The sequence below is a fragment of the Brachyistius frenatus genome, unplaced genomic scaffold (assembly GCF_029030835.1).
Source record: "Brachyistius frenatus isolate BFR_SWC_R1_liver_20210118 unplaced genomic scaffold, ASM2903083v1 Contig_214, whole genome shotgun sequence".
Taxonomy (NCBI): Eukaryota; Metazoa; Chordata; class Actinopteri; family Embiotocidae; genus Brachyistius; species Brachyistius frenatus.
In genome coordinates this window covers 1-26,437 of record NW_027210813.1, presented here as the reverse complement: position 1 = coordinate 26,437, position 26,437 = coordinate 1, and the positions used below count along the sequence as shown (strand labels likewise).

General features: G+C 48.4%; 1 protein-coding gene across 4 annotated transcripts; it reads right to left on the bottom strand.

The window, feature by feature from the left end:
- Nucleotides 1-1,883: 1,883 nt before the first annotated feature.
- Nucleotides 1,884-23,059, bottom strand: ckap5 (cytoskeleton associated protein 5). 4 transcript variants are annotated; one of them, XM_069719438.1, is made up of 43 exons: nucleotides 22,944-23,059; nucleotides 21,735-21,928; nucleotides 20,824-21,030; nucleotides 20,000-20,171; nucleotides 19,771-19,900; nucleotides 19,582-19,682; nucleotides 18,931-19,044; nucleotides 18,725-18,829; nucleotides 18,537-18,626; nucleotides 18,196-18,360; nucleotides 17,804-17,932; nucleotides 17,562-17,717; nucleotides 17,346-17,447; nucleotides 16,650-16,760; nucleotides 16,337-16,429; nucleotides 16,041-16,226; nucleotides 15,856-15,950; nucleotides 15,055-15,238; nucleotides 14,606-14,923; nucleotides 13,831-13,944; nucleotides 13,620-13,748; nucleotides 13,355-13,549; nucleotides 13,144-13,270; nucleotides 12,788-12,879; nucleotides 12,391-12,501; nucleotides 11,894-12,016; nucleotides 11,583-11,732; nucleotides 11,303-11,506; nucleotides 11,085-11,220; nucleotides 10,808-11,001; nucleotides 10,521-10,693; nucleotides 9,519-9,542; nucleotides 7,613-7,786; nucleotides 7,397-7,517; nucleotides 7,131-7,310; nucleotides 6,851-7,038; nucleotides 6,618-6,693; nucleotides 6,251-6,439; nucleotides 5,909-6,046; nucleotides 5,513-5,596; nucleotides 5,266-5,425; nucleotides 5,045-5,166; nucleotides 1,884-3,279 (listed from the first exon to the last, which is right to left on the bottom strand). In XM_069719438.1, the coding sequence occupies exons 1-43, from the start codon at nucleotides 22,998-23,000 to the stop codon at nucleotides 3,019-3,021; spliced, it is 6,174 nt and encodes a 2,057-aa protein (XP_069575539.1). In that variant the 5' UTR covers nucleotides 23,001-23,059; the 3' UTR covers nucleotides 1,884-3,018. The 4 variants fall into 4 exon arrangements, with proteins under 4 accessions (XP_069575539.1, XP_069575540.1, XP_069575541.1 ...); XM_069719439.1 differs by having other exon boundaries at nucleotides 1,884-3,276; XM_069719440.1 differs by lacking the exon at nucleotides 9,519-9,542.
- Nucleotides 23,060-26,437: the final 3,378 nt, after the last annotated feature.

Here is a 26,437-nt window from a genome sequence, read left to right as displayed (position 1 = left end):
ACCACAGTAAAAAACACTTACTATGCAGTTAAACAGTCTCGGTGTTAAATTAGTGTTGGAATAAACCTTTTATTTATTCAGTTAGGTAGTGTAGTCCAGTGGTTCCCAACCTAGGGACCAGGCCCCTCCAAAGGGTCACTGGATAAGTATGAGTGGGGATGAAGTTGAGAGTATGCTTCACACACTCATTATTCTTTTAAGTTGGATTTTGGCTAGTTGTGGATTTTAGAAAAATACTTTTGTTTCCTTAATGTAAAACCATATTGGTAAGCCTTACATTTAAAGGAGGTGGTATCTAAATGTAACTACATAAAAATAAAAAAATAAAAAAAATTAAAGTTACAAAAGTGTCTTTAAAAAAAGAGTCAAAAAAATAAAATAATAATAATAATAATATTTCAGACATCTCCCTTCCCTCAAAAGATTATGAGGCAAAATAGGCCTGTTGTGTCATCTTGACTTCTTGTTCCAATAATGTCTCAGCTTTGAGCCGAAGTTCTAAACCACCTGCCGTCCAACAGGCTGATAAATGTGCACCAGAACCAACAAAGAAAAGCATGACTAACATGTTTTGAATAACCTGCCAACACAAAACAGACAAGATGTTGCGAAACAAAGACACTTGAAGACCAGCTCTCAAAGCAGGAAGAAGATTCGAACATGAAGGTCGTTTATTGATTCACAGGCAGATAAAAGCAGCAGTGAAACCTCTGGAACATGAGACCTGCAAGACAAAGACCAGAATCAGTGAACCGTCATCAGATACCGAGTGAAGTGATCCTCATCAGAGATCTTCAGTAGACTCCTACAACTGGACCTTCAGGACCTTCAGGACCTTCAGGACCTTCAGGACCTTCAGGACCTTCAGGACCTTCAGGACCTTCAGGACCTTCAGGACCTTCAGGACCTTCAGGACCTTCAGGACCTTGGCTTTGTGTGGAGGTCTTGCTGGTGTACTTGCATACGTTACATTTGCTTCTACTGATGCGACTGATTGTTCTCCAGTTGTTAGTCTTACTCCATATATTGCCATGGAAACGGAAATCGCACTAACAAGTTTTATATTTTGAGAGCATGAACACATTCAGATTACATATTTTATGTAGTTGGTAACTTGTATAATTGCAATATAACACTTCAGTTGTGACAATATTCACGTTAAAGCACACCCTCGAGTGTGATATTGCTTAAATCTACCAGTTTAACTTTAATGGTGGGAGGAGCCAAGCTAAATGGTGTTAGCCACCGCCGGAGTCATTGTGCTTTCGGGTTGTGGTGAAGGCGATCTCAAGAACGCAGCGACTGAATTTCTTCAAACTTGGTAGGAAGATTAACTTTGTACCAAGTATCAGCTTTGGAGGTCGAAGGTCACTGTGAAACCAGAATGACTTTCTTTTGTGAACACCATCTCAGAAACGCCCTTAGACCTTAAGATCTGGCACAAAGGTTTACTTGGACTTGAGGATTAATGGATTAGATTTTGGTGGTCCTCAAGTCTGTCCTACTTCCTGATTGTGACTCCGATATGTCAAGAACACCTTGAGGGAATTTCTTCATATTTGGCACAAATATTCTATTGGATTGAAGAATGAAGTGAAAAGAATTTAGTCAAAGAAAGTTTTTGTCCATTATTGAGCATAACTGAGGAACCAATGGGGAGACTGAACCTATTCGTCCTTGAAACTGGTTGTTAAAGGTTTTCTGTGGTCGGGTTGAAGATATTCCACATTTGAGAATTTGAAGCATCTTTGCGGCAACAAGTTCAGACCGACTCGAACTCGACCGGTCCGTGGAGGCGGAAAACAGCGAGGCGGTAGTTTAGGTCTTTAACGATGCTGCGGTTTCAGCAGATTTAAAATAAATTCAGTCAAGTTGGTTTGTTAAAAAAAACCCGACTTTATTGCCACTGTGGATTATACAAGGAGAGCAACGATGAAAGATGAGTACTGACGTCTGAATTAAATACCAAAACAATTCTTTTTCTGTACTCAACATTCAGCTACAGAACAGATGACTGACAGGGCCTTCATCATCATCATCATCATCATCATCATCAGAAAAACAATGGAAAACAGCAGTTGTATTAAAGCAAACTTTAATTTTATTAATGCAAACTGTATTTACATGAGAACATAAAAACAATCACTGACTTCATGCTCTTCAAACCAACAAACACGACGGTGAACTTCCTTCCGGCTCGGGTGTGACGAGGGTGTACAGCGGTGGCCATATTGGCTCTATAGTCCCGACCCATGGCGGCTGTTAAATAAGTGAAGGGAGGCGTTAATGGACGACTTTACGTACAGTATTTACAGCCCGACGTTCAACAACACCGACAAGCTGGCTCGCGGGACGACGTCTCAGCGGCCACTTCCTGTCCTCCACAATAAAAGCTGTAGTTTCTAACCGACACCGAGCCGTTTCGCTTTGGCTGCGAGGAAAATCAACGTCATCGCAGCAGGTGGAGCCACGAACCAATGAGAGTAGACGTACAGCATCACGTGTACATTATTCACAGTTTTCTGAAGATTTAACCTTCATGAGACAAACGACTGACGAGGAAATCATCTGCAGATCAACAGATTCTAAAGATTCTTGTTTGTTTCTCCCTGCAGCCATAAGAGAGGCGCTCGGCGACGGTGAGGCAGTTAAATATGTACAACCACCGAGGTTAAAAACAGGGGGCGGGGTCACCATGTCGTTATCATACAGGGGGGAGGGAGGGGGGGAGACAGGACACACTACAGCCGACTACGTGATCCTGATCCTGGACTCTTCGTCTTTTACCCTGATCTACTAAAAACGGCTCGGATGGTTTCTGGATCTACGATCAGGGTGCGTTTGATTTCTACTAACATACAGGCACAGTGGGTGGAGTCAGGTTTGGGTCTGAGGGTGCGTTTGTTGAGGGTGCGTTTGTTGAGGGTGCGTTTGCTGAGGGTGCGTGGAGAAGAACATGAATAGAAAGACGGGGGGGGGTTAAAAAGATGGATGCTGCATTTCCTGCGCGCCGCCGCCTCACTGCCGGTTGCTCTTTATCCTCTCCAGACGCTTCTTCAGGTCGTCCAGGTTGGCGGCCGGCGACGCCGAGCGGGTGCTGGCGTGCGTCGGGGAGTGCGTGTTCTGCTCCTGCTGGTAGAGCTCACGGGACTCTTTCAGCTGAGACAGCTTGCTGTGCAGCATGTCGGTGGACGACGCCACAGACGGCTTCGACGACAGCAGCGACGAGATGGACGGCCGCTGCTGGGGCTCGTCTTCACTTCCTCCCACACCCTGCTGCTGGAGGAGGAAGAGGAGGGGGAGGAAGAAGAGGAGGCAGAGGAAGGGGAGGAGGGAGAGGGAGAGAGAGGAAGAGGAAGAGGAGGGGGAGGAAGAGGAGGAGAGTGAGGAAGAGGAAGGAGAAGGAGAGAGAGGAAGAGGAGGAGAGGGAGAGGAGAGAGAGTGAGGAAGAGGAGGAGAGAGGAAAAGGAGGGAGAGGAAGAGGAGGGGGAGGAAGAGGAAGGGGAGAGGAATTTCAATGAGTTCAAAACAGCAGCAGAACTTTGAACATTATTATTTTACATATTAATGAAGAGTGAACGAAGAGGATCAACTCCAGTGTTACCGTCTCTTTAATGACGTTTGTCAAACATCCACGCTTACCAATATTACGTTCTACCAGGTCTAGAGACGAGTCTCAGCGTTCTACCAGCTCTAGAGACGAGTCTCAGCGTTCTACCAGGTCTAGAGACGAGTCTCAGCGTTCTACCAGCTCTAGAGACGAGTCTCAGCGTTCTACCAGGTCTAGAGACGAGTCTCAGCGTTCTACCAGCTCTAGAGACGAGTCTCAGCGTTGTACCAGCTCTAGAGACGAGTCTCAGCGTTCTACCAGGTCTAGAGACGAGTCTCAGCGTTGTACCAGCTCTAGAGACGAGTCTCAGCGTTCTACCAGGTCTAGAGACGAGTCTCAGCGTTCTACCAGCTCTAGAGACGAGTCTCAGCGTTCTACCAGGTCTAGAGACGAGTCTCAGCGTTCTACCAGCTCTAGAGACGAGTCTCAGCGTTCTACCAGGTCTAGAGACGAGTCTCAGCGTTCTACCAGGTCTAGAGACGAGTCTCAGCGTTGTACCAGCTCTAGAGACGAGTCTCAGCGTTCTACCAGGTCTAGAGACGAGTCTCAGCGTTCTACCAGCTCTAGAGACGAGTCTCAGCGTTCTACCAGGTCTAGAGACGAGTCTCAGCGTTCTACCAGGTCTAGAGACGAGTCTCAGCGTTCTACCAGGTCTAGAGACGAGTCTCAGCGTTCTACCAGGTCTAGAGACGAGTCTCAGCGTTGTACCAGCTCTAGAGACGAGTCTCAGCGTTCTACCAGGTCTAGAGACGAGTCTCAGCGTTCTACCAGCTCTAGAGACGAGTCTCAGCGTTCTACCAGGTCTAGAGACGAGTCTCAGCGTTCTACCAGCTCTAGAGACGAGTCTCAGCGTTCTACCAGGTCTAGAGACGAGTCTCAGCGTTCTACCAGGTCTAGAGACGAGTCTCAGCGTTCTACCAGCTCTAGAGACGAGTCTCAGCGTTCTACCAGGTCTAGAGACGAGTCTCAGCGTTCTACCAGCTCTAGAGACGAGTCTCAGCGTTCTACCAGGTCTAGAGACGAGTCTCAGCGTTCTACCAGCTCTAGAGACGAGTCTCAGCGTTCTACCAGCTCTAGAGACGAGTCTCAGCGTTCTACCAGCTCTAGAGACGAGTCTCAGCGTTCTACCAGGTCTAGAGACGAGTCTCAGCGTTCTACCAGGTCTAGAGACGAGTCTCAGCGTTGTACCAGCTCTAGAGACGAGTCTCAGCGTTCTACCAGGTCTAGAGACGAGTCTCAGCGTTCCACCAACTCTAGAGACGAGTCTCGGCTATTTGCAAACTTTTGAGCCAAATAATGATGAAAAATCCTTTTATCTTAGACTTAAAGTGCTTCAGGTGATATCTCATCTTTAAATCAGTGCAACAGACCAGTTGTCTTGTCTTGTGTTGTGTTGTGTTGTGTTGTGTTGTGTTGTGTTGTGTGTAAACTAACCCTGGAGGTGTTTTCCAGTCCTTGTCTCTGTCGGAGGATCTTCAGTCTCTCGTAGTAAACGGCAGGTTTCAGGTCTTCGTTGCTGCTGCTGAGACTGGAGTCAACACCGTGCTGTGGGATCACTACACACACACACACACACACACACACACACACACACAGGTGTTAAAGACTCCTCCCCCCAGTGGTGCCCCTCCCCCACGGCCTGCCTCCAGTCGTACCTGTGGAGGTCTGGATGCGAGCCTTCCCCTCCCTCTCGGACTCGATCATGCGAAGGCCTCGCTCCACGTAGCTCTGGAAGAACTGCGAGGTGTTTTTGAGGAAGGGCTCCACGTCTGCGTCCGAGTACTTCTGTTTGTACTCGTACAGCTCCGTCAGACCCTGAAGAAGGTTGGACACTTCAGCTCGTCTTCTTCACGCTCGGTTTCAATTCATTATTTTACAAACTGAATAAAATGACTTTCAGACCTCTTTAGTGTTCTCCTTGGAGCCGATCTTCTTGAAGATTTCAGACAGGATGTCGCTGACCTTTGCCTTCGACATCCGATCGTCCTGCCAACAACAAAACATCAACAAAACGCCACAAAAACATCAACAAAACGCCGGTCATCAGATTTACAAACATATTTCACTCAGAATCTCAATGTATGTTAATTGTTGATTCTTTTATTTGCCGCTTCATTTTAAAAGTCACCTCCAAAATATCAAACACAGACGTACAAAAAAACGGAAGTATCAATCTTGTATGTAGCGTGTGCTGCTCACCATGTATGGCTGTATGTAGCGTGTGCTGCTCACCATGTATGGCTGTATGTAGCGTGTGCTGCTCACCATGTATGGCTGTATGTAGCGTGTGCTGCTCACCATGTGCAGGCCGCCCTTCTCGTTGCCGCGGTCGCTCTTGACTCCCGACATGTTTCCGTGGTGTTTGAACACCCTTCTCAGGTGAGCCTCCAGCTCCGACTCGTTACGATTCTCGATCATGGACAGGTGGTCCAGGATCTGTTCATCCGTACAAATCAGGACAACAACAGTCAATCAGATTGAACATCGTTAAAATCTGACGCTGGATCAGTTCTTACCAATAACAAATGTTTTACATCTTAAACCTGCAGTGAACCTTTAAACCAGAGGACGAGCTGTGTGTGTGTGTGTGTGTGTGTGTGTGTGTGTGTGTGTGTGTGTGTGTGTGTGTGTGTGTGTGACCTTGGTCCCGGTGAGTTTGCACAGAGTGTGTAACAGGGTCTTCAGCGTCCTGTGCGGCACGTCGCTCTTCAGCTGCTTCAGTTTCTCTTTGGGGAAAACCTTCATGAAGTTGTGGACATCCAGCAGGATCCGGTCCAGGTTGATGGTGTTGATGGTCTCCGGCAGGAAGCGGATCAACCTCCACAGACACTGAACACACACACACACACACACACACACACACACACACACACACACACACACACACACACACACACACACACACACACACACACACACACACACACACACACACACACACACAGCGGTGTCAGTTTAAACGAGCCTCCGCAGCAGGACGGCAGGTTCTGGTGTCGGGTCTTCTTACCTTTATCACCAACTCGGAGAACATCGGAGAACCGGCCGTTGTGACCAGAGTGTCCTGCAGAAGAACCAGCAGAGCGCTGGGGGGAGGAAGGGGAGTGGAGGGAGGGGAGGAGGAAGAGGAGAAGAGGGAGGAGGGGGGCACCAGAGGTGTTAAAAACACTGTAAACACCATTTGTATTTCTTATTTCCAAATGAAACCTCCTCTGGGATCCGATCAACGTCCTCCACACTGACCTGATCATGTTGGTCTGGTCTGAGGACTCCAGGACTCGGATCACCAGCAGGTTGACGGACCTGATGACCTGCTGTCCGTCCTCGATGTCCTCCACTCTGCTGTCCAGCAACAGCGTTATCACGCCGTGCATCAGGTCCTTCAGGACACCCATGGACGCCTCTTTGGCCAGCGACTCGATGGAGAACAGCTGCAGACAGGAGACGTCGTTAGTGTCTCTCCGTCACTACCACGACCGGACCGGACCCGGTCCAACCCGGCTCCTAACGCGCGGCGACTCACCGACAGGATGTTGCCGATGATGCAGCTGTACAGCTTGATGATGTCCTTCTTGTCCAGCCGGTCGTCGGCGATGTGCGTGCTGTAGATCAGCCGCAGCTGCATGAAGGTGGCGATGAGGAACTGATCGATGTGTCCCGACATCACCTCGGCTTTGTCCTCCTGACGCAGCACCTCGTCGATCTGCAGAGGACCAACCACACCAGGTCGTAAAGACACGGACGGGACCGGACGTCCCCCCGGTGATCAGCGCTCTGCGAGCGTCGTACCTGCGCCAGCGCCTGGATGCTGGTGTTGATGTCGCCGCTCGCCACCTGAGAGATGACGAAGTTGATGGTGGAGGCCGTGCTGTTGTGCAGGTCGTCGAACTGCGGAGAGACGGATCGCATCCTTCGAACACAGAAGCACAAAGACGGTTTTAAACCAGCCGAGCTGCGCGAGGCGTTCGCTGCCGGTCGGACTCCGGAGACTCCGGCTCTCCTTACTTGCGCTCGGGGATCATGATGGGCTCCAGCAGCTCGTCCAGCTTGTGCTGCACGAGGTCCGGCAGCTCGCACACGCGGCTCTGGTCCATCTCGATCATGTCCAGGTCCAACTGGAACTCCTTGGGGATGGACGGGTGGGACGACTCGCTGTGCTGAGCGTTCTGACGGGCTTGGCTGGACGGACAGGGGACAGAAGGACACGGTCAGGACGCCGTCTCATCGATCAGTGCCGATCAGCTCCAGAACCGACTGACATGAGTTTTAATCTGCGAGTCTGGGAGTCGATGACATCACCTGGATGTGGAGGACGATCCTCAGAGTTTAACCAGAGGAGGAAACGCTCCAGTCCATTTTATACTTGAAAAACCGTCGTTAACCAAATTTAAAGGGTTTCAAACTTCTTCAACAACGATCTGAGGTGAATCAGTCGATCAGATTTCAGAAGTTCTGTCTGAACTGGGGCCGATCAGCTCTGATCTCCAAACAACATGAAGGGAAAGATCCACATTTAAAACACACAAACTCAGAGACTGATGACGAGTTCGCACCTCCAAAACACACCGGAAACGATCAGACCGACTCAAACTAGTCCCGAGACGTTCAGGCACCGCTGGGAAATTATTCGTTTCACTGATTCTTAAAGGGAACAGAAGGAAATTAAATTTACTGAATTTTAATGCTGAGATTAACGTCGCGAAAACAAAATATCACCAATGTGAATTCAACCTTTTCTACTGATCCTGAAATAACTTTACGAGCATCAAATCTTCCAAAAGCAGACGAGTTTCGCTCTATTTTAAGACTGTAGGTTTTATTTTTAGCTGACAGCTGTCTGTTAAATAAATAAAGGTTGGACCAGATGTTCTAATTATATCCTTTATTCTGTGGTTGCGCCCTCTAGTGGATCCTCCAGTAACACGCAGAGTTCAGCAATAACAGTCCTGACCGTCAACGTGAGCTTTAAGAACAGGAACATCTCCGGCCTCAGTCACATGACGTCACGTGACGTCACATTTCTACCAAGTCTGTTGGAGGAAGTTGAAGAACCATTGGACGGATGTAAATGTTTACAAGAAACAGGAAGTAGGTTGCAAACGACGCCGTGGATTCTGGGCTGGCTCGTTGTTTTTCGATCTTTGAAATGTTCATAAAGTTAAGGTTGTACATAAAGTTGCTTTGAACTTTGAGTTACTTTCATACTGAAGAAATCTGCAGGTGTGACAAGCGTCTGTCTTTTATTTTCTTCCAAACTAATAGTTGTCATCGATGATAATCCGGTTTGAACTACACCTAACTTCCTGTTTTTAAGACCACCTGATGCAGCATCTTTGTCTAAAAAACATCTGCAGCAACATTTCAAACCCCAAAATCTGGTCGGAGAATCTGAAAACACCGACGACCATCTTCTCCTTCAGAATGAAATCTCTGGACTCAAACAGCATTCGGTCCAACTGATGAGGAATTACAGCGGTTTGTTAGTGTGAGACGGAGCGGAGGACAGTTCACCACACAGGGAGGACAAGGAGGACAGAGGGAGGGCACTTCACCACACAGGGAGGACAAGGAGGACAGTTCACCACACAGGGAGGACAAGGAGGACAGAGGGAGGGCACTTCACCACACAGGGAGGACAAGGAGGACAGTTCACCACACAGGGAGGACAAGGAGGACAGAGGGAGGACACTTCACCACACAGGGAGGACAAGGAGGACAGAGGGACACGGACGGTTAAAGGTTTGAACGTTAGTCTGGTGCTTCGGCTCGGAGGAACAAGAACAGAGCGTTTGTTCCTCAGCAGGCGAAGAAACAGAACTAAAAGTCAAACAGAGCTTCATGAAGGACGAAGGTTCATTCAGAGGAGCTGACAGGACAACACGCAGCAGAGAGGAGGAGGAGTTGTACTCACATCCTATACGTGCGATACATGATTCTGCTCCGGAAAGGAAGGCAGGCAGAGCCGAGAGGAGGAAACCACACAGGAAGAGAGACGAAGGGTTAAAGAGACAGACAGAAGAAACCCGGCATGCAAACACAGAGGAAGAGGAGGACAGATCGGTGTCATGGAGTCGAAGATCGGTCGGTCACAGCAGGACGAGGAGACGGAGACGGGAGAAGACCGGAGGACAGAACGGTTCACATGCTCACAGGAAACAGACGGAGAAGTCGGGGTTGGATACGAAACGTTACACCTTTAAAAACCTCTAAACGGGATGGAAACTGTTTGTTTACAGCAGAGAAAATAAAAGGCATAAAGTTTATGCCTTTTATTTTGAAAGCTGAATTCCTAGAACGGTTCAGGCTCTGAAATGCTGCAAACTAACTTACAAAATAAATAAAACGTGTTCACGATGAACTGAAACTCAGCATTAAATCCAGGAAATATAAAGAACTGCTGCCGTTCTCCGTTTCTTCAGCCGTCTGCTTTGAATGACCTTTATTGAACTGTCAGTGGACACAGTGGGCGGGGCTTCTGTTCAGTGTGATGTCCCCTCCACGTCGCCTAGCAACGGTGTGCCTTTAACCAATTGAACGTGAGTGTAAGGTGCACACAACTTTGCAGTTCCATCTGATATTTGAAATATCAGTATTGATGTTTAGTTTTTCACTTGTAAGATAGAAGTTTAAAACTTTAAAATACGACAGATTTATTAGCAGCTCAGGAACCTGGAGTCCAAAGAGAAGCAGTGATTTAGTCTCTCTTTGATCTGTCTTAACCTCCAAACTTTGTCCACCGTCAGCTATAAGTTGCAAAATAAAACAGCAGTTATCTGTTTAAAAGGCAACATCTGATTTCTAGATTGTGTGCTTCAATGACTAAAGTTTAGCGTTTAACTTGCATATTTTCCCTGATGTCCTTCAGAGCTGGACATGCAGTGACTTCCTGTCCGGAGGTGACTCGGGGACCTACTTGAGCTTGTTGGGGTCCTCCTGTGAGGGCTTGCGGAGGAAGGTGGCGTTGGGGTTGGTGGGGTGCTCCCTCTGAGTCCTCTCCGGAGCGCTCTGCTTGGCCGGAGCTGCCGGAGTCTTCTTGGCCGAGCGCTTGATCCTCTCCTCCAACATGCTCATGTCCTTCTCCGACAGCTGGAGGAGGAACATCAAACTACAGATTAAACTGATGCATTTTATCCATCAAATACAAATAAAACATTTTTAACGATCGCATTTTTGACAGGAAGTTGTCTCCGTCCGTCTCACGTTTCCGATGAGCTTGTAGACCTGCTCCCCGCAGACGTTGTAGACGGCCACCACCGTGTTGAGCGCAGCGTTGCGGACGGACGTGTCTCTGTCCCCGATGTGGACGGCGATCTCCTTTAGACACTTGGCGGGAGTCGGCTGGCACACGTTCATCCCGTAGCCCTCGATCAGGCAGCCCAGCTCCTCCAGACACTCTGAGGACACCAGAGGAGACGCAGCTATGAGGACAGTCGTCCTGCTGCAGAAGACAAAGGACGGTCGTGATGTGAACACCTACCAGCTCTCTGCTTGGAGTTCTTGGACTTAGTTCCCTCCATGAGAAACGGGAAGACCTTGGACGCCGGGTAGACCTTACACAGCATGGCCAGGATGGCCCGCACGTCTTTACGGACCACGTCCTTCGATTCTCCTACCTGAAGAGAAGGAGGAGGAGAAACTCAGCAGAGATAACAAAGCGTGCCTCATCTGATTGTTCCGAGTGTGGCGTGCTCTGACCTTCAGGATGACGTAGGGCACGAAGGAGTTGGCCTCGTACTCCGTCAGGTGGTAGTTCTCCCTGTTGAGCATGGCGAACAGTAGCTTCAGGTACTCCAGAACCTTCATCAGGACCGTGGTGTTGGTGTCGAAGAAGCGCAGCGTGAACCACTTCATGATCAGGTCCAGGCAACTGATGGTGGCATCGCTCTCCGTCTCCAGCCTCTGTAGGAGGACACACACCGTTACACAAACACACAACACAACACAACCCGCCTGCAGAACGAGGACCGGCCGATACCTCGATCATCACTCCGATGGCCTTCACGTGTCTCTGGAAGTCGAAGTGGAACAGTTCGTCCTGCAGCCACTTGGCGAAGCAGGTGGACATCTGAGTCTTGAGTTGCTCCACGTACTCGTCTCGAGGAGTGATGAAGTTCCACTTCAGGATCTACAACACCAACAGGTCAAATGATGTCACATCCTGTCGGGTTACTGGGATCAGTGACTGACAAGTAAAAAAAAGAATAAGGGCGTCCATCATATCCACTCGCTTCATCCTGGACGCTTCGCAAACCAACAGCAGACGACCCGCTTGTTTTTTAAACGTACCTTCAGCTGCTTCTCCTCCTTGATCCTCTGCTCCTTGGCGTTGGGGACGAGGACAAAGATGGGCCCCGACCTGTCTTCATCATCCTTCAACCCTTTGGCTGCAGGCTTCTTGCTGGCTGCACCCTGAGGACACGGAGAGGACACGGAGGACACGTCACGGTGAGTGAAGCAGCCAAACGGCGTCTGACTGTTCGTCTTTGATTGATCAGAGGAGGAGCACGAGTGACGGACAGCAGAAACAAGAGTGTTACGTTGAAAGGATGTCAGTGCAGGTTAACACGGACGGTGCAGAAACGCAATCATGCAGTGGAGTCGCCTGAAGGCGTCACGTGACCTGTCAATGTCACCAGTGAACACGCGCACGCTGCACATGATCTCAGTGCACATCTGCATGTTAGTGATTAGAGACACAGGATTAGACCGAGCCGCCGCCGGCCGGCTCACGGTTCATATCTCTCTCTGGTGTGTCTGATCGAGCACACCTGTCGCACATCTACCTGTTGACTGCCAGCAGCAGCCTTCCCTTTGCTGCCCGGCTTTTTACTACCGTTAGACTCCTTGTCCTTGGAGGGAGGGGGAGGGGGAGGGTCCTCGGGAGGGGAGGGAGGCTGGGTGAGTAAACAAACCACATCATGTTTACACATCACGGTAAGAAAAAAATGACATCAAGTGATGTGCACGGACAAAAAAGGAAAATAAAAACATGTCAACAACAGGATGAGAACAAACAATTTCTATTCAAGTGTTTCAAAATACAAAACCACAAAACTTTGTTAAAATGAGTAGAAGAACTGCGTCTGTTTAAATCCAGCTGTGATCAGAAGTGTTGTTTTCCTGTGTGGAGCCGGAGAACAGAACCAGGACCTGAACAGGACCTGATCCACACAGACGTACCTTCTTCGCCGCTCCTCCTCCTCCTCCTCGGATCTTCTTCCCTTCAGGTTTACCGTCAGGCAGGTCGTCACCAGCAGGCTGAGAGCGGGAGGCTGAAGAGGACAGACGGACGACAGCCAATCAGCACAGAGAGGATCTCCTGTCACTGCATCTACTGTCACTCTCCATTTACTGTTATGGTGTATTTACTGAATATTCACTATTTATTCATTGCTTATTTAACTTGTATTTACTGTTCATCCACTAAGTACTTCCCCTTTATTTACCCTGTATTCACGGCTTATTTCCACCAACACCTGTTGGGTGTCTGTGGTTGGAACAGGTGTATAAAACATTTCTGGTTCTGTCGGACCGACCTGAAGCCGCTCTGCTCGGCTCCGCTGATCCTTTCCCGCCTCCCGTTTTGGCCGGAGCTGCAGGTTTGGCCGGCATCACTGCTCGGGCCTTTTCCAACATGGCAACCACCTGGTCCTTGGATGCGGGCTGCAGGGAGACGAGGACATGAGGACATGAAGACAGCACTAAGAGCCGCCTCAGAGTGTGACACCGTCAGTGAGAGCTCCGTACTTTGAGTTTCCCCGCGGCCTTGGACATCTTGTCGTGTCCCAGGTGCATCATGAAGGTGGGCAGCGCGTCCTGAGCCTTCTTCCTCACGTCTCCGTTTCTGTCCTCCAGGCAGGCGTAGAGCTGAGGGACGCACAGCATCAGGTCCGCCGGGACCGTCCTCAGGGTGGGCAGCTTCTCCGCCAACCAGCCCAGCAACTGGAGGACGAAGACAGCGTCAGTACGCGTCTCTGACTCGTCCCTGAACGGAGACGGGTCGGAGTCTCACCTCCTGTCTCAGGAAGGGGTTCTCCCTCCTCAGCTCCTCGGACAGGTCCTCCCCCTCCAGCCACTCCTTCATCCCCGTCTGCTCCACCCAGGCCTGCAGGGTGTTCATGGCCGCCGTCCTCACATTGGTCTGCGGAGGGACAAAGAGACACGTCGGTCACAGTGGACGGAGAGATGCTGTGTGTGTGTGTAGGGGGTGGGGGGGGGGTTACCTTGCTGTCTCCCAGCACGGTGATGATGGGGATCCCCAGAGCTTTGACGTGCTGCTTCAGACCGGGTCCCATGGCAACGGCCAGCTGCTGCAGGATGGTGAGAGTCTGCTGCACCTGGAGATGGCGACAGGAAGCACCGCGGTCACACCAGCCATCGGACATCCTGTTTCCTCTAAACTACTGAGGCTGTGCCTTCATTTTACTGTTCTTCAAATATACATTTATTAAAGAGATGTGACAATTCAGAGCTGCTGATATCAGATCCTGGAAATAAACCTGAGAATAAACTTCATGAGTAAAGTTCATGTAAATAAAAACACGTTTGCAGCTGAAAGATAATATAATCTAATATAATATTTTTCTGTATTTAGACCTCAATCTGAACTAAAATAAATAAAATATACGAGCAGATATTCCCTTTATGGTTGAGAGGTCCAGTGCAGAGTCGACCTCTCTAACATGACCTGAATATATTTACAGTACAAGGTTTCACTATAAACACAGATAATTAAAGAAATACCCAGTATGGACTTCAAATTAAAAGCCTGTGAAACAGGAAGTGATTTTATTTTGTTGACGTTGTGTTTCATGCAGCTGAGCCAGGCTTCAGGATTGTTGCTGCATATCTGACAACCAAAAAATGAATATTCACACCAAACATGGAAATGGACATGTTCTTTCTCAGGATTTCTTCAAATCCAGCTGATATTAGAAATCAGTTATTTTTTTCCGATCGTTCTGAGTGCAGCACCATCAGTGAACCCGGCGGACTCACCAGGATCTTGTTGGAGTCGTTGAGTCGGCCCTTCAGCGCCAGCGGCAGCTCTCCGATGTTGGCGGTGACGAACTTGGCGTCTGAGATGACGGCCGCCGCCTCGTCCAGACCCTCCTTCCTGATCTTCCAGTTCTTATCTTCAATCTTCGACACCAGGTCGGACGTGATCTTGTCGCTGATGTCTGTCCGGGGCAGCAGGTCCATGATGTCCTGTCCTCCTCCTCCTCCGTCTTCGTCCTGCTCGTCCCCGTCGTCGCCCTCCTCCTCTGCAGCCTTCTTGTTGCATCTGATGGGAGCTGGAGGCGACTGGCCCTGCATCTGTCAGCGACACACACACACACCATCAGCCTGAACACTAACATGGAGAGGAGCCCGTTTATTTCAGGCCTGTTTCATGGTTAAAGACGGAGACGGAGTGTCCACGGTGTCGCGTGTTCTCTGGTCTTCACCTTCTCGAACTCGACGTCGATCTGAGCGAGGAGCGCCGGCTTCTCATCCTCGAAGAACATGCGTAGCGGAGCTCCCATGTAGAGGTACATGACTCCCAGCAGGGCGATGGCGGCCGTGCGGACGGCGGGGTTGGTCGCTCCCAGAGCCGTCTTCACGTTGTTGATGAAACCCTTCACGTTGATGCTGAGGAGTGGGAGAGGGGGGTCAAAGGTTAAACCGGTGCCTTTCACATCGGAGATGTTCCGGCTTTAAACTACGACAAACATGTCGGAAATCGTTACGTCCGTGCGGGACATGCTGGGAAATCTGAGTGTGGGCGGAGCCGATGGCGTTTTGTCCCCCTGTGATGTCAGAATCAGTAAAGTAGCGACGCCCTCAATTTTCACCACGTTTATTGTTTACATCAGGTGAATCAGAATGTTCTAATTCTATCCTTGTTTCTGTGGTTACGCCCTCTAGTGGATCCTCCAGTAACACGCAGTCTGCAGTTTTGAATCAAATCTTTTCGGAGTGAACATCTCTCTCTGCAGCGCCCCCTTCTGGGTGGAAGCAGCGTCATGAACCAAAACTACAGTCTGTATCACACAGAATCATTTACAACATGTCAGCTAAACATATTTGAAATGAGAAGTTTATAAAAGCCTCTTTCTGTTTTGTAATTATAATTATGTAATTATCTAAACCGGAGTTCATCATGTGGACATTAAACATCTTTTAATTGATTATTAAGATGTTTTAGCTGCAGAGAGGAGATGAATACATCAATGGCAGCGAGCTGTGGAGTGGAGACAGGAAGTTACCCGGTGAAGCCAAACTCCTTCATGGCGTTGGACAGCCAGTTCAGAGTCTCTGCCTGGTTCTTGGGGTTCTTCTGGGCGAACGCCATCGACACCACCTGATGGAAGGAACACAGACTGTGTCAGCGCTTCAGCAGCAGCAGGCTGACGTACGATCTTCATGTACGATCTAGAGAAAGAATTCAGACCTGCTCTGCGGTCCACGGCAGCGAGCACGCCACACCGATCGCCGTCAGTCCCTCTTTGGCGTTTCCGCCGCACTTGACGTCTCCGACTTTGTCCACCAGGCCGTCCAGAACCACGGAGGCCGACGTCCGGGAGAACTGTCCCCTCTGAGCGATCAGAGCCACCACGTGCAGCTTCATCTGCATCACCTGCACAACAACGACAGGAGGTCACATGATCAGGGGAGGAAGCACGTCCGACTGACCGAGCGACCGTCGCTCCGCCCCGAGATCCTCCCGGTCCGGTCGGGTTGAGTTACCTGGAAGTTGGTCTCTTTCCAGCCCGGTTTCTTGGCCAACATCCGGACTAAAGCCTGGCAGGGCATCGCCGCCTTGTCCAGGGTCTCCACGGCCTGGAAACACAGGACGGTACTTTAAACACACACTTCATATATTTACTGGAAAACCAGAGCTCATGATTATTATTAGTTATTTTGTCTATTAAATGTCAGAAAACAATCCGTAATTATGACCAATTCTGATAAATGTCTGTCAGTCGGCGGTGAATCATTCTGTAAGGTTCAACGTAAAAATCATAAATTTATGACCCAGGAAACAAGAAAAGGATTTCACCTTCTGGAACTCCTCCATACTGGCCAGACGCTCCTTCCAGTTGGCCGAGTCCAGCTGCTGCAGACAGGAAGCAGGAAGTACACCTGCTGCAAGGTCCTCGCACACTTCAGGCTGACGCGCGCACAAACACACAGGACACGTTAACATGCTGATGAAGATGACACTTCACTCTCAACTTAATATCTACGATCACTACGGGCTGCAGGGCCGGATTCAATTCAGCTTTCAGTGATGTGTTGTAGTGCACCAGTTGCACCAGCAGAGGTCAGTCACGACACACAGCTGCTGAGCTGAGGAAGAGGGACGTTCAGGGTTCTGATCCCACGGTCCGGGTGAGGAACTCGTGATCAGGTCGGCCACGTGAGCACGAGACCTCCGAGATCTCACCATACGCTTGTCCTCTCGGCAGAGACGCCACTTCATTACGTCCACGAGACATTTAATGAAAACGCATAACGATCCTTTACTTTTATCTGTTTTGTTCTGCAGAACATCTGGTTCTCCTCTTCATCGTCTCTCAGACGAGGAAGCTCTGCTGCTGTTTGACGTCTCCCAGTAGTGTCAGTGGAAACACTGCCATGACAACCAAACCTGTCTGCGTCCCTCCGACTGACATCAGACGCTGATTTTAAAAAGGCCTGAAGGGTTTCTAATCTTAAAGACTCTGTGAGCTCATCAGAGGACTTCCAGACTTACCGACAGCTCCGTCTCCGTGAACTCTTTGCTGTCCGACGTCTTCTTGGTTTTCCCACCAGCTGCCGACGCAGGTTTTCCTTTCTTAGCGGCACCTGCTGACGACTGCAGACAGCAAACACAGAACGTTAAAACTGAAGACTCTTCATGTGAATAAATGTTCAGAAATTCATTCAGATGTTAAGTTGCTTTTGTTTTGCTGCACAGATCTCCGTCTACCTTGCTGGCAGCGGCACTTTGGGTCTTCTTCGGTGGACCAGAGGATTTGGGTGGAGCTTCAGCAGAAGCTTTAGCAGCAGGCTTCTTGTCTGAAGCTCCGCCTCCTGCACCCTTCTTCCCTCCAGCCAGCTCCACTTTATCAGCGCTCTCTTTAATCTGTCGGGAGTGAAAGGAGGATGTTACCGACAGTAGAAACAGGAGGAGGAGTTTTCTTTTGTCCCGGTCCGAACCGCTCCTCTCACCTTGTCCAGTTTGAGTTTGTCCAGGTCGGTCAGGAATGGGTTCACCGCCTTCTCCCCCACCACCTTCATGGCCGTCCCCAGAGCCTCGAAGGCGGCGTCTCGGACCTCTGGCGCCGAGTCGTTCACTTGCTGAGATGACAGGGAGGAAAACACAAAGGACACTTTTAAAAGGTGGTTTTCACCGTAAACCCTGAAGTTATAGCATCATCACTCATAATCCGTCTGCAAGGAGACACCGTAACACAAGTTTGTTTCCGATCATGTTAGAGACGCTCATGGCAACTCGACTGTCATCCATCGCTCGAACAGACAAACACGCCGTCGAAGTCCTGAAACCGTCTCCTCGACCCCCCCCCCCCCCCCCGGTTCTGAAGGTGTTCAGTGAGGTTCACCTTGATGAGAGCAGCACACAGAGGCTTCAGGACGCTCTTGGGCAGCGTGGCCTGCACGCAGTGTCTGAAGGAACGAGCCAGAAACAGTGACGCCTGCTGCTTGATGGACGGGTTCTTGTTGTCCATCACACCCAGGACGTCCTCCGACAAGTTCTGAAGGGTCGTCTGCAAACACACAGCAAACGTGACATCATTTAAAAACCACGGAAGAAATATCAATCCATCAGTCGGACCGGGAGGCAGCAGGGGGCGCTATACACAACAACAGTTATGGAGTTAGAGCGTCGCCACAGACCTGAGCGTGACCTTTAACCTCTGCACGGGTCTGAACGTGTACTCACGGTGAGGAAGATGGCGTCGATGGCCTCCTGCAGGGCCTGCACCACCTGAGGCTTCTTCTCCTTGAACTTCTCCAGAATCGTTGGAACCACCTGAGAAATACCAGTTAGTCCAGTTAGTGAGGAGTTCTGCTTCGGTTCTGGATGTTCGATCCACGTCGGCGCAGGGCCGAGCGGTTCTGGTGACCCACCTGTCCTGCATACGTTCCAAACTTCTTCCTGAGACCGGCTGCCAGCGCCGCCAGACATTTAGCCGCCAACGACACAAGCATCACGTTGGCATCTTTCCCCACCACCTGGAACACAGAGTAAAGTCACATGATCCCCACCAACCCATCCTATTGGACCAGGACCAGAACCTGGACCAGGACACCCCCTGACTGTAAGAGCTCGTTACCTTCTTCAGGGCTCTGACGAGGTCTCCGTAGTCTCCGTTCTCCAGTTTGGGGTTCTTGGTCAGAACCTCGATGGCCTCCAGAGCTTCTTTTCTTTCCTGCCACTTTTTAGCTTCCTACAGATCCCGACAAAATAAAAGCACAATTCTTACGTTGGACACTTGATGTTTTGTCTCCGTTTAAACAACCTTTTACATCTCTAGAGGATACTACGTCCCGCCCACCGATAGCTGTAACCTGACTGCACCACAGGCCTGTCCATCAAACAGACACGCCCCCAAAAACAGGTCTTCTTGAATCTTCTTTTCTAATGAATGAGGGATTATTTTCAGATGGACCTCCAGAAAACTAAGAAGAAGGAGTGACTTTAGCTAACAACACCGAGATAACTGATGGACACATTTTATTCACTTTGGATTTGATGAGAGAAGTTGAATGGGAGTCTATGGAGCCGGAGGCTTTTTGGAGCCGACCTCTAGTGGCACTCGCTGGTATTGCAGCTGAAGACACTTCTGGATCAGAACCATTTTACAGACCTGAAGCTACGAACTCTTTTATATCCAGTCTGTATTCAGGACGTTAGTTCTGGTTCCGTAGATGTTCTCTGGTCCGTTAACGGACAGATTTGAGGCTACAAAGTTTGATAAACTTACGATTTTCTCGTAGAAGTCTTTGGGCATCTTGGACAGAACCTCCACGGCCTCCAGCAGCTCGTAGGGATCCACCGCCGCCACCGGCTCATCCTCGTCGTCTCCTGGAGGAGGAAGAGGAGGAGAGAGCAGAGTGTGACTGCGACTCCTCACCATGAAGGATGGTTAGCAGCAGGTAGCAGCGAGACTCACCGTCAGACTGATCGCCTCCTTGAGCTTGTTGCTCGAACTTTGCCTTCAGGTCTTGCTGGGAGCGCAGGAAGCGGGTCTGCTTGGGAGGAGACGACGGCAGCTTCACCCACTCCTCCTCCAGGTCCTTCAGCTGCAGGGACGGAGAATAAAGAACAAAGAGGTTTCCTTCAGTCCGGCGGGTCTCTGACAGCGGAACATTTAAAGGAGCGTCACTGTGAGCGAGTCCCACCTGCACAGAGTTGATGTTCTGCAGCGGCGGCCTCAGAGCGTCTCGGATCCACCTGTAGATCTCTACTGCCAGCAGCTTGGCTTCGTCTCTCACCGCCTTCTCTCTGGACTCGAACTGTTTGGGCAGAACCTTCACGACGGGCTTCAACGTCACGATCTTCGACCCAAACTCACTGTGGGAGGACGAGGACAGACGGATAGTGCTATTGACAGACAGACCGGCTGACAGGAAGAAGAAGTACCAGGAAGACTGAGCGGTGGGCGATATGACTCCAAAATAATATTACGGTATATCGTGGTACTTAAATAATAATAATAATAATTTCAACAAAATAAGTGTTATAGATTTTGTCTGCATAAATATAATATTACACCTTCAAATATTCAGTAAAAACCTTGAGTTTCTGTTGTTTACAAACTAAAGTGAGATTTATAAACTGCAAACACGCTGTCATACAGTTCCTCTGTAACAGTGTGACGTCATTACGTTAACAGGTTGGAAAAGTGACTTTAACGCGATATAAAGTTTTTCTATTGTCTGAAAAATGATCCTTGTATTATCATGAATGATTTGATATAACACCCCGAGTCAGAGATGATATCAAACTGATATCAAAGAGTTTTTGTTTGTTCTCTTTGCAGAACTTCAGACCGTAAACTGTTCTGGTTCTGATGAGAAAAGCTCTGCTGAAGCTGTTTGTGCTGAGAACAGGACATGAATAAAGAGAAACATGTCCTCTCCACAGTTTAACCAACATGTTCCTCATGTTTTATCCATATTCTCCATATTGGACTCCCTCTGACCCGACCAGAAGCGGCACCGACCTGAGAGCCCGGCGGAGCGCCTCGATGCAGGCCACCACGATTTTGGGGTTCTTGTTGTCGAGTCCTTTGAGCAGCTCGTCCTGGACCACCTCGGCCTTCTCGATCTCGATGTACATCAGGCAGATGTCCGAGCCCAGCTCTTTGGCCCGAGCCTTCGGCTGGTTGAACACCTTGCACACGACGCCCGACACCACCTCGCCGGTCGTCCTGCAGCAGAGGACAGAATTATTATTTCAGAACCATTGACCCGATCACATGATGCTGCTGATCTGTGTAGTGAAGGCAGAACTTGAAACCTCCTCATGGACCGAACCATCAGAACATGACGACCGGTTCTCTGCAGTTTATTCACTTGGATTTTATTTAGAAATGTTTGTGTACTCACTGTTTGCTCAAGTCTACAAATATACATCAGATTTTTGGTTTCTACAACAGTGAAGGTTCAGCTTTAATACGTTATTTCAATCAGCCCGACAGGAAATCACTGTCACAATAATCAACACAAGTTCAACACATCTCCACAATATTCAGCTCAGTGGATAAATTACTTCAAAATCAAATCAAGAAATGGAATCAGAAGTTGAGTTGTGATATTCCTGAGGAGTTTCCTACATTTACTATAGACTCATGAAGAAGGCCGATTTAGATTAGAGTTTAAATCTGAGTGATTTGAATTGAAATCTGATTGGATGTGTTTAATACGTCCACAGAGTCGCCTGCTAACTCTGCTGCTGTGATGACCGTCTGTCATCGGAGGACACTGACGAGCCTTTAAAGGTGTTTCATGGTCTCACCATCTGAAACAACAGAAGCCCTGCGTGGTTCCACATCAGAGCAGCCCGAGTGTCCTCCACTTCCAGCCGTCTTATAATAAACCTGCAGCTGAGGCCCTCGTTGCCACCGGGACTTACTTGGTGGCCACGTGAGCGTTCTCGACGAAGGCCAGCGCGGCCTCCAGGCCTTTGAGCTGAGCCACAGCGTTCGAGTCAGTGACGAACTTCTTAATGAGTCCCAGGTACTTCCCCCACTCTGGACTCTTCTCATCCTTGATCCTCTGGAACAACTTCAGGGCTTCTTCATAACCGTTCAGACGGGCTTTCCACACCTGCAGCGGACAGACAAAGTCAGAGCAACATCAGTCGCACTTTGTTCTCCTCTACAGGGTTCAAATGTCAAATTCCCTGTCTGGAAAAGAGTTTTTAAGATTCTCTGTCTGGAAAAGAGTTTTTAAACCCCCCTGGGCTGTGGGAACACCGCCTGCCAGAAAGCAAACACACAGATGTGCAGTGGCTCCTGAGGATGACGGACAGACGAGGTGACCTACATCCATAATGACTATACATCTTTTTTATACATCGTCCTCTCCTCTACGATAAAGACTGAATCTGCCCTCCGGACTGCAGCACTGAAACGTCTCCGCCCATGTTAAACACTCCCCAGCTGGTATCGGCCAGACTCAGGTTGAAATTGTGGTTCGATGACGTGCAGATTAAAAATGTTTTTTTGTCTGAGAAATAAAAAGAAAAGTTAAAGAGCAGTGAAACAGGAAGTTCAGCCTGCGGTCATTGTTGGAGTTCAACCACAACAACAATAATGAGCCTCAAATGAACCCTGGAAGGGAAGAACAATACCTGCAGAGAGGAAATACAACTTTCATCTGACTAAATAAATATCTCTGTACACATATGTCGCACCTGATTATACTCGTATTTCATAGGCTGAACAAACTTTGAACAAAAACATCCTGAAGCTGAAGAGAGAAGGTAGGAAGGTGACTGTGATGATCATCTTCAGGGTTATAAACAATTATTAAACAAGCTGACAATTCATTTTATGTTAATTTAGTAACCGATTAATAGTTTCAGTTTGGACTTTCATTGATGTTTGATCTGTTTTAATATGCATTCATTATGACGGGGACATTTAATTAGGAGGAAACAGCAGATTTCTGGGAGAAGGATGGTGAAGAGGATGAAGTGTAAACAGGAAGTGGGAGTCAAAATAAAATACATAATTATCTACCAAGTTTTCCCACGTTTACTTGTTATATGATAATAAATACCAGAGCAGATGATCAGGAACCTTTAACAGATGTCAGGAGTTAAAGTTGGTCAGCTCACCTTGTGTTCACATTTCTGGTCGGTGGGAAGCTTCAACCACTCGCTGTCGTCCCCCATGGTGGCCGGTCGGGGGATGGGCGTCCCCAAAGGTACTCAGCTGGAAGACAACATCACCACCATCATCATCATCATCATCACCATCCACACAACACACACTGCTGCTGCTGTCGAGATGCAGGATGTAATCCAGATCAGTGGACATAAAACTTCTCCAGTTGACTCGAGGATCACGAGTCCAACTTCCGTTTCTCATGAAACAAATCTAAACTCCGACTTCATCATAAAGTTTAACTGACTTATTAAACTTGCATGAAGTCATGTGGATCTAAAAATGCTCGGAAGCTGCGACTAAATGTCAAAGCTCTGCAATCAAATTACTATGTTTGATTTGATTTACTTGATCGACAGGTAATAAGAGTCTGAGTGAATGCAGTGTTCACATCACTTCTTTGACCGTCAGGAGAAATTAGACCTTCAGTGTGTTTGTGAGCAGCTGGAGATCAAAGCATCAAATCACACATCCACACAACATCTGCATAACATCTGCAACATGGATATGTTTCTAATACTCCATGCCAGACAGAGTTGTCAAAACCACCGTCGTATAAAAGACTGAACTAAAGTCACCGTCAGGAGCAAAACTGCAGAGCGAGGTCGACACCAGTCGTGTTCTGGGACGAAGAACAGCAGCACACAGCGTTTCCTCATCCGGTCATCTCCGGGTCAAATATGACATCAATCTCACAAAGCTCATTATGTGCATTAAACATGTGATTTTACATCCGCTGAGGTCCTGACGGAGGAACATGTGGACGGAGGAGACGTCTCGGCTGCACAGACGCTCCCTGAAGTTCAGCTGCTTCACTTCACTCAATAAAAGACACTCCAGACTGTGTCAAGTCGTTTCTACTCAGACTCGCTCTCATGCACTCACTTCCACTTGAAAGCACAAGCATGTGATTGTCTAATGCACTTTCAGGGAGGGACAACGGCTTCATATTTCGCATTGATCTGGGCGAGTCCAGTAAACAGGCTGCACAACGCCGTCAGCTGAACGCCCGTCTCACACTTCAAAAACACAAACCAGGAAAATTTTACTTTTCAGACAGTTTATAGACATAATGAGCAACAACAGTGTCCTAAAAATGCACAAAGAGCAGCCACAACAGTGTGAAACCAACACTAGAGCAGATGTTTGGGTGGAAAGGGTACCAAAGGCCATTAAAATAAAATGCTAATTTAATGTGACCTTGGTTATTTATGAGGCAAGTGAACAAACAAAGCACATGACTTGATAGTATCTCGCTGCAGGAGTCATTCTGCTGCACTTCAACCACCAAGCAGCACTTAAAACACATTAAGAAACGCTTCTTCTGCTGCAGCTCCTCCTCACTGAGTCCCTGCTGCTCCGTACAGGAACAAAACGCTGAGCAACTCACCAAAGACGTGTATTTCACTACTTTTTAACACAATATCTTCTTGTACAGTAACTCCAGCTCCCTCATGGATGGTTGGTCCCACAAATCTCATCTGGACGGACCACAACCAGGATAAACTGGAGCCACATCCAGTTTGTTATTGACAACGTGGTGACGCTCTTCTCAAGAAACCAGCTGAAGTTTCTTAAACACACTAAACTATGAGTGGAGGATGAAATCTAACAAAACTGATGTTCACCACGACACAGACGTCCTATTTGCAGCTGTTAAGGGAAACCTGACCTCCAGCTCTTTGCTATTGATCCGCCATTTATGGCCCCTCTTAATGCTGTTAGTGTGCTAGTCGTCTTCGATACAGCCTGAACTTTGTCTGGAACACAGCTTCTGGTTCGTGAAACCTTTATTCTATTCGTGAGGATATAAAATAGAGACATTTCACTGCTTCTTTCCCCCTCAAGACCACATTAGACCCAGATCTAAAAACCGCTTTATTCTAACAGGTCAAACATGATCATACAGAGACTAAAACACTCTTTAAAACAGTGTCAGATTACAATAAGGGACATGTCACTGCTATTTTCATATTTGGACTTCATCCAGATATAAAACTACTATTAGACTACTGAACCCTTTGTTTACAATACATTACTTCAACATAAATAAAACCACAGCTGATGTCTTAACACATATCTCTGGACTGACATCTCAAACACATCATCCAGCTGTTCTTCCAGGTGTGAGCATGTGCAGCAGGTAGTCAATAACAACAACAACAACAACAAGTCTGTAATATTCAACTTTGAAAATAAACACACCGATTTGAGGCGGAATGCTTTAACGTGTGCACACAGAGGTCAGCACCGTGTTATCAACACCAACTAAAGGGTAGCTTTACTACACACACTGGGAGCAGGAAGGTAGAAACCAGTTTAATGTCACTGGGAGCAGGAAGGTAGAAACCAGTTTAATGTAACTGGGAGCAGGACGGTAGAAACCAGTTTAATGTCACTGGGAGCAGGAAGGTAGAAACCAGTTTAATGTCACTGGGAGCAGGAAGGTAGAAACCAGTTTAATGTCACTGGGAGCAGGAAGGTAGAAACCAGTTTAATGTCACTGGGAGCAGGAAGGTAGAAACCAGTTTAATGTCACTGGGAGCAGGAAGGAAACCAGTTTAATGTCACTGGGAGCAGGAAGGTAGAAACCAGTTTAATGTCACTGGGAGCAGGAAGGTAGAAACCAGTTTAATGTCACTGGGAGCAGGAAGGTAGAAACCAGTTTAATGTCACTGGGAGCAGGAAGGTAGAAACCAGTTTAATGTCACTGGGAGCAGGAAGGTAGAAACCAGTTTAATGTCACTGGGAGCAGGAAGGTAGAAACCAGTTTAATGTAACTGGGAGCAGGAAGGTAGAAACCAGTTTAATGTAACTGGGAGCAGGAAGGTAGAAACCAGTTTAATGTAACTGGGAGCAGGAAGGTAGAAACCAGTTTAATGTCACTGGGAGCAGGAAGGTAGAAACCAGTTTAATGTAACTGGGAGCAGGAAGGTAGAAACCAGTTTAATGTCACTGGGAGCAGGAAGGTAGAAACCAGTTTAATGTCACTGGGAGTTTAATGTCAGGGAGCAGGAAGGTAGAAACCAGTTTAATGTCACTGGGAGCAGGAAGGTAGAAACCAGTTTAATGTCACTGGGAGCAGGAAGGTAGAAACCAGTTTAATGTAACTGGGAGCAGGAAGGTAGAAACCAGTTTAATGTCACTGGGAGCAGGAAGGTAGAAACCAGTTTAATGTCACTGGGAGCAGGAAGGTAGAAACCAGTTTAATGTCACTGGGAGCAGGAAGGTAGAAACCAGTTTAATGTAACTGGGAGCAGGAAGGTAGAAACCAGTTTAATGTCACTGGGAGCAGTTTTAATGTCACTGGGAGCAGGAAGGTAGAAACCAGTTTAATGTCACTGGGAGCAGGAAGGTAGAAACCAGTTTAATGTCACTGGGAGCAGGAAGGTAGAAACCAGTTTAATGTCACTGGGAGCAGGAAGGTAGAAACCAGTTTAATGTC

What these genes read in the sequence shown, in the direction of transcription:
- ckap5 (XM_069719438.1), bottom strand. Translation starts at nt 23,000, where the DNA reads ATGGGGGACGACAGCGAGTGGTTGAAGCTTCCCACCGACCAGAAATGT. An exon ending in GCGCTCCGCCGGGCTCTCAG is followed by an intron (nt 20,172 to 20,823) that starts GTCGGTGCCGCT and finishes GTCCTCCCACAG; the next exon opens with TGAGTTTGGGTCGAAGATCG. An exon ending in TCATCGGCAACATCCTGTCG is followed by an intron (nt 7,039 to 7,130) that starts GTGAGTCGCCGC and finishes TCCTGTCTGCAG; the next exon opens with CTGTTCTCCATCGAGTCGCT.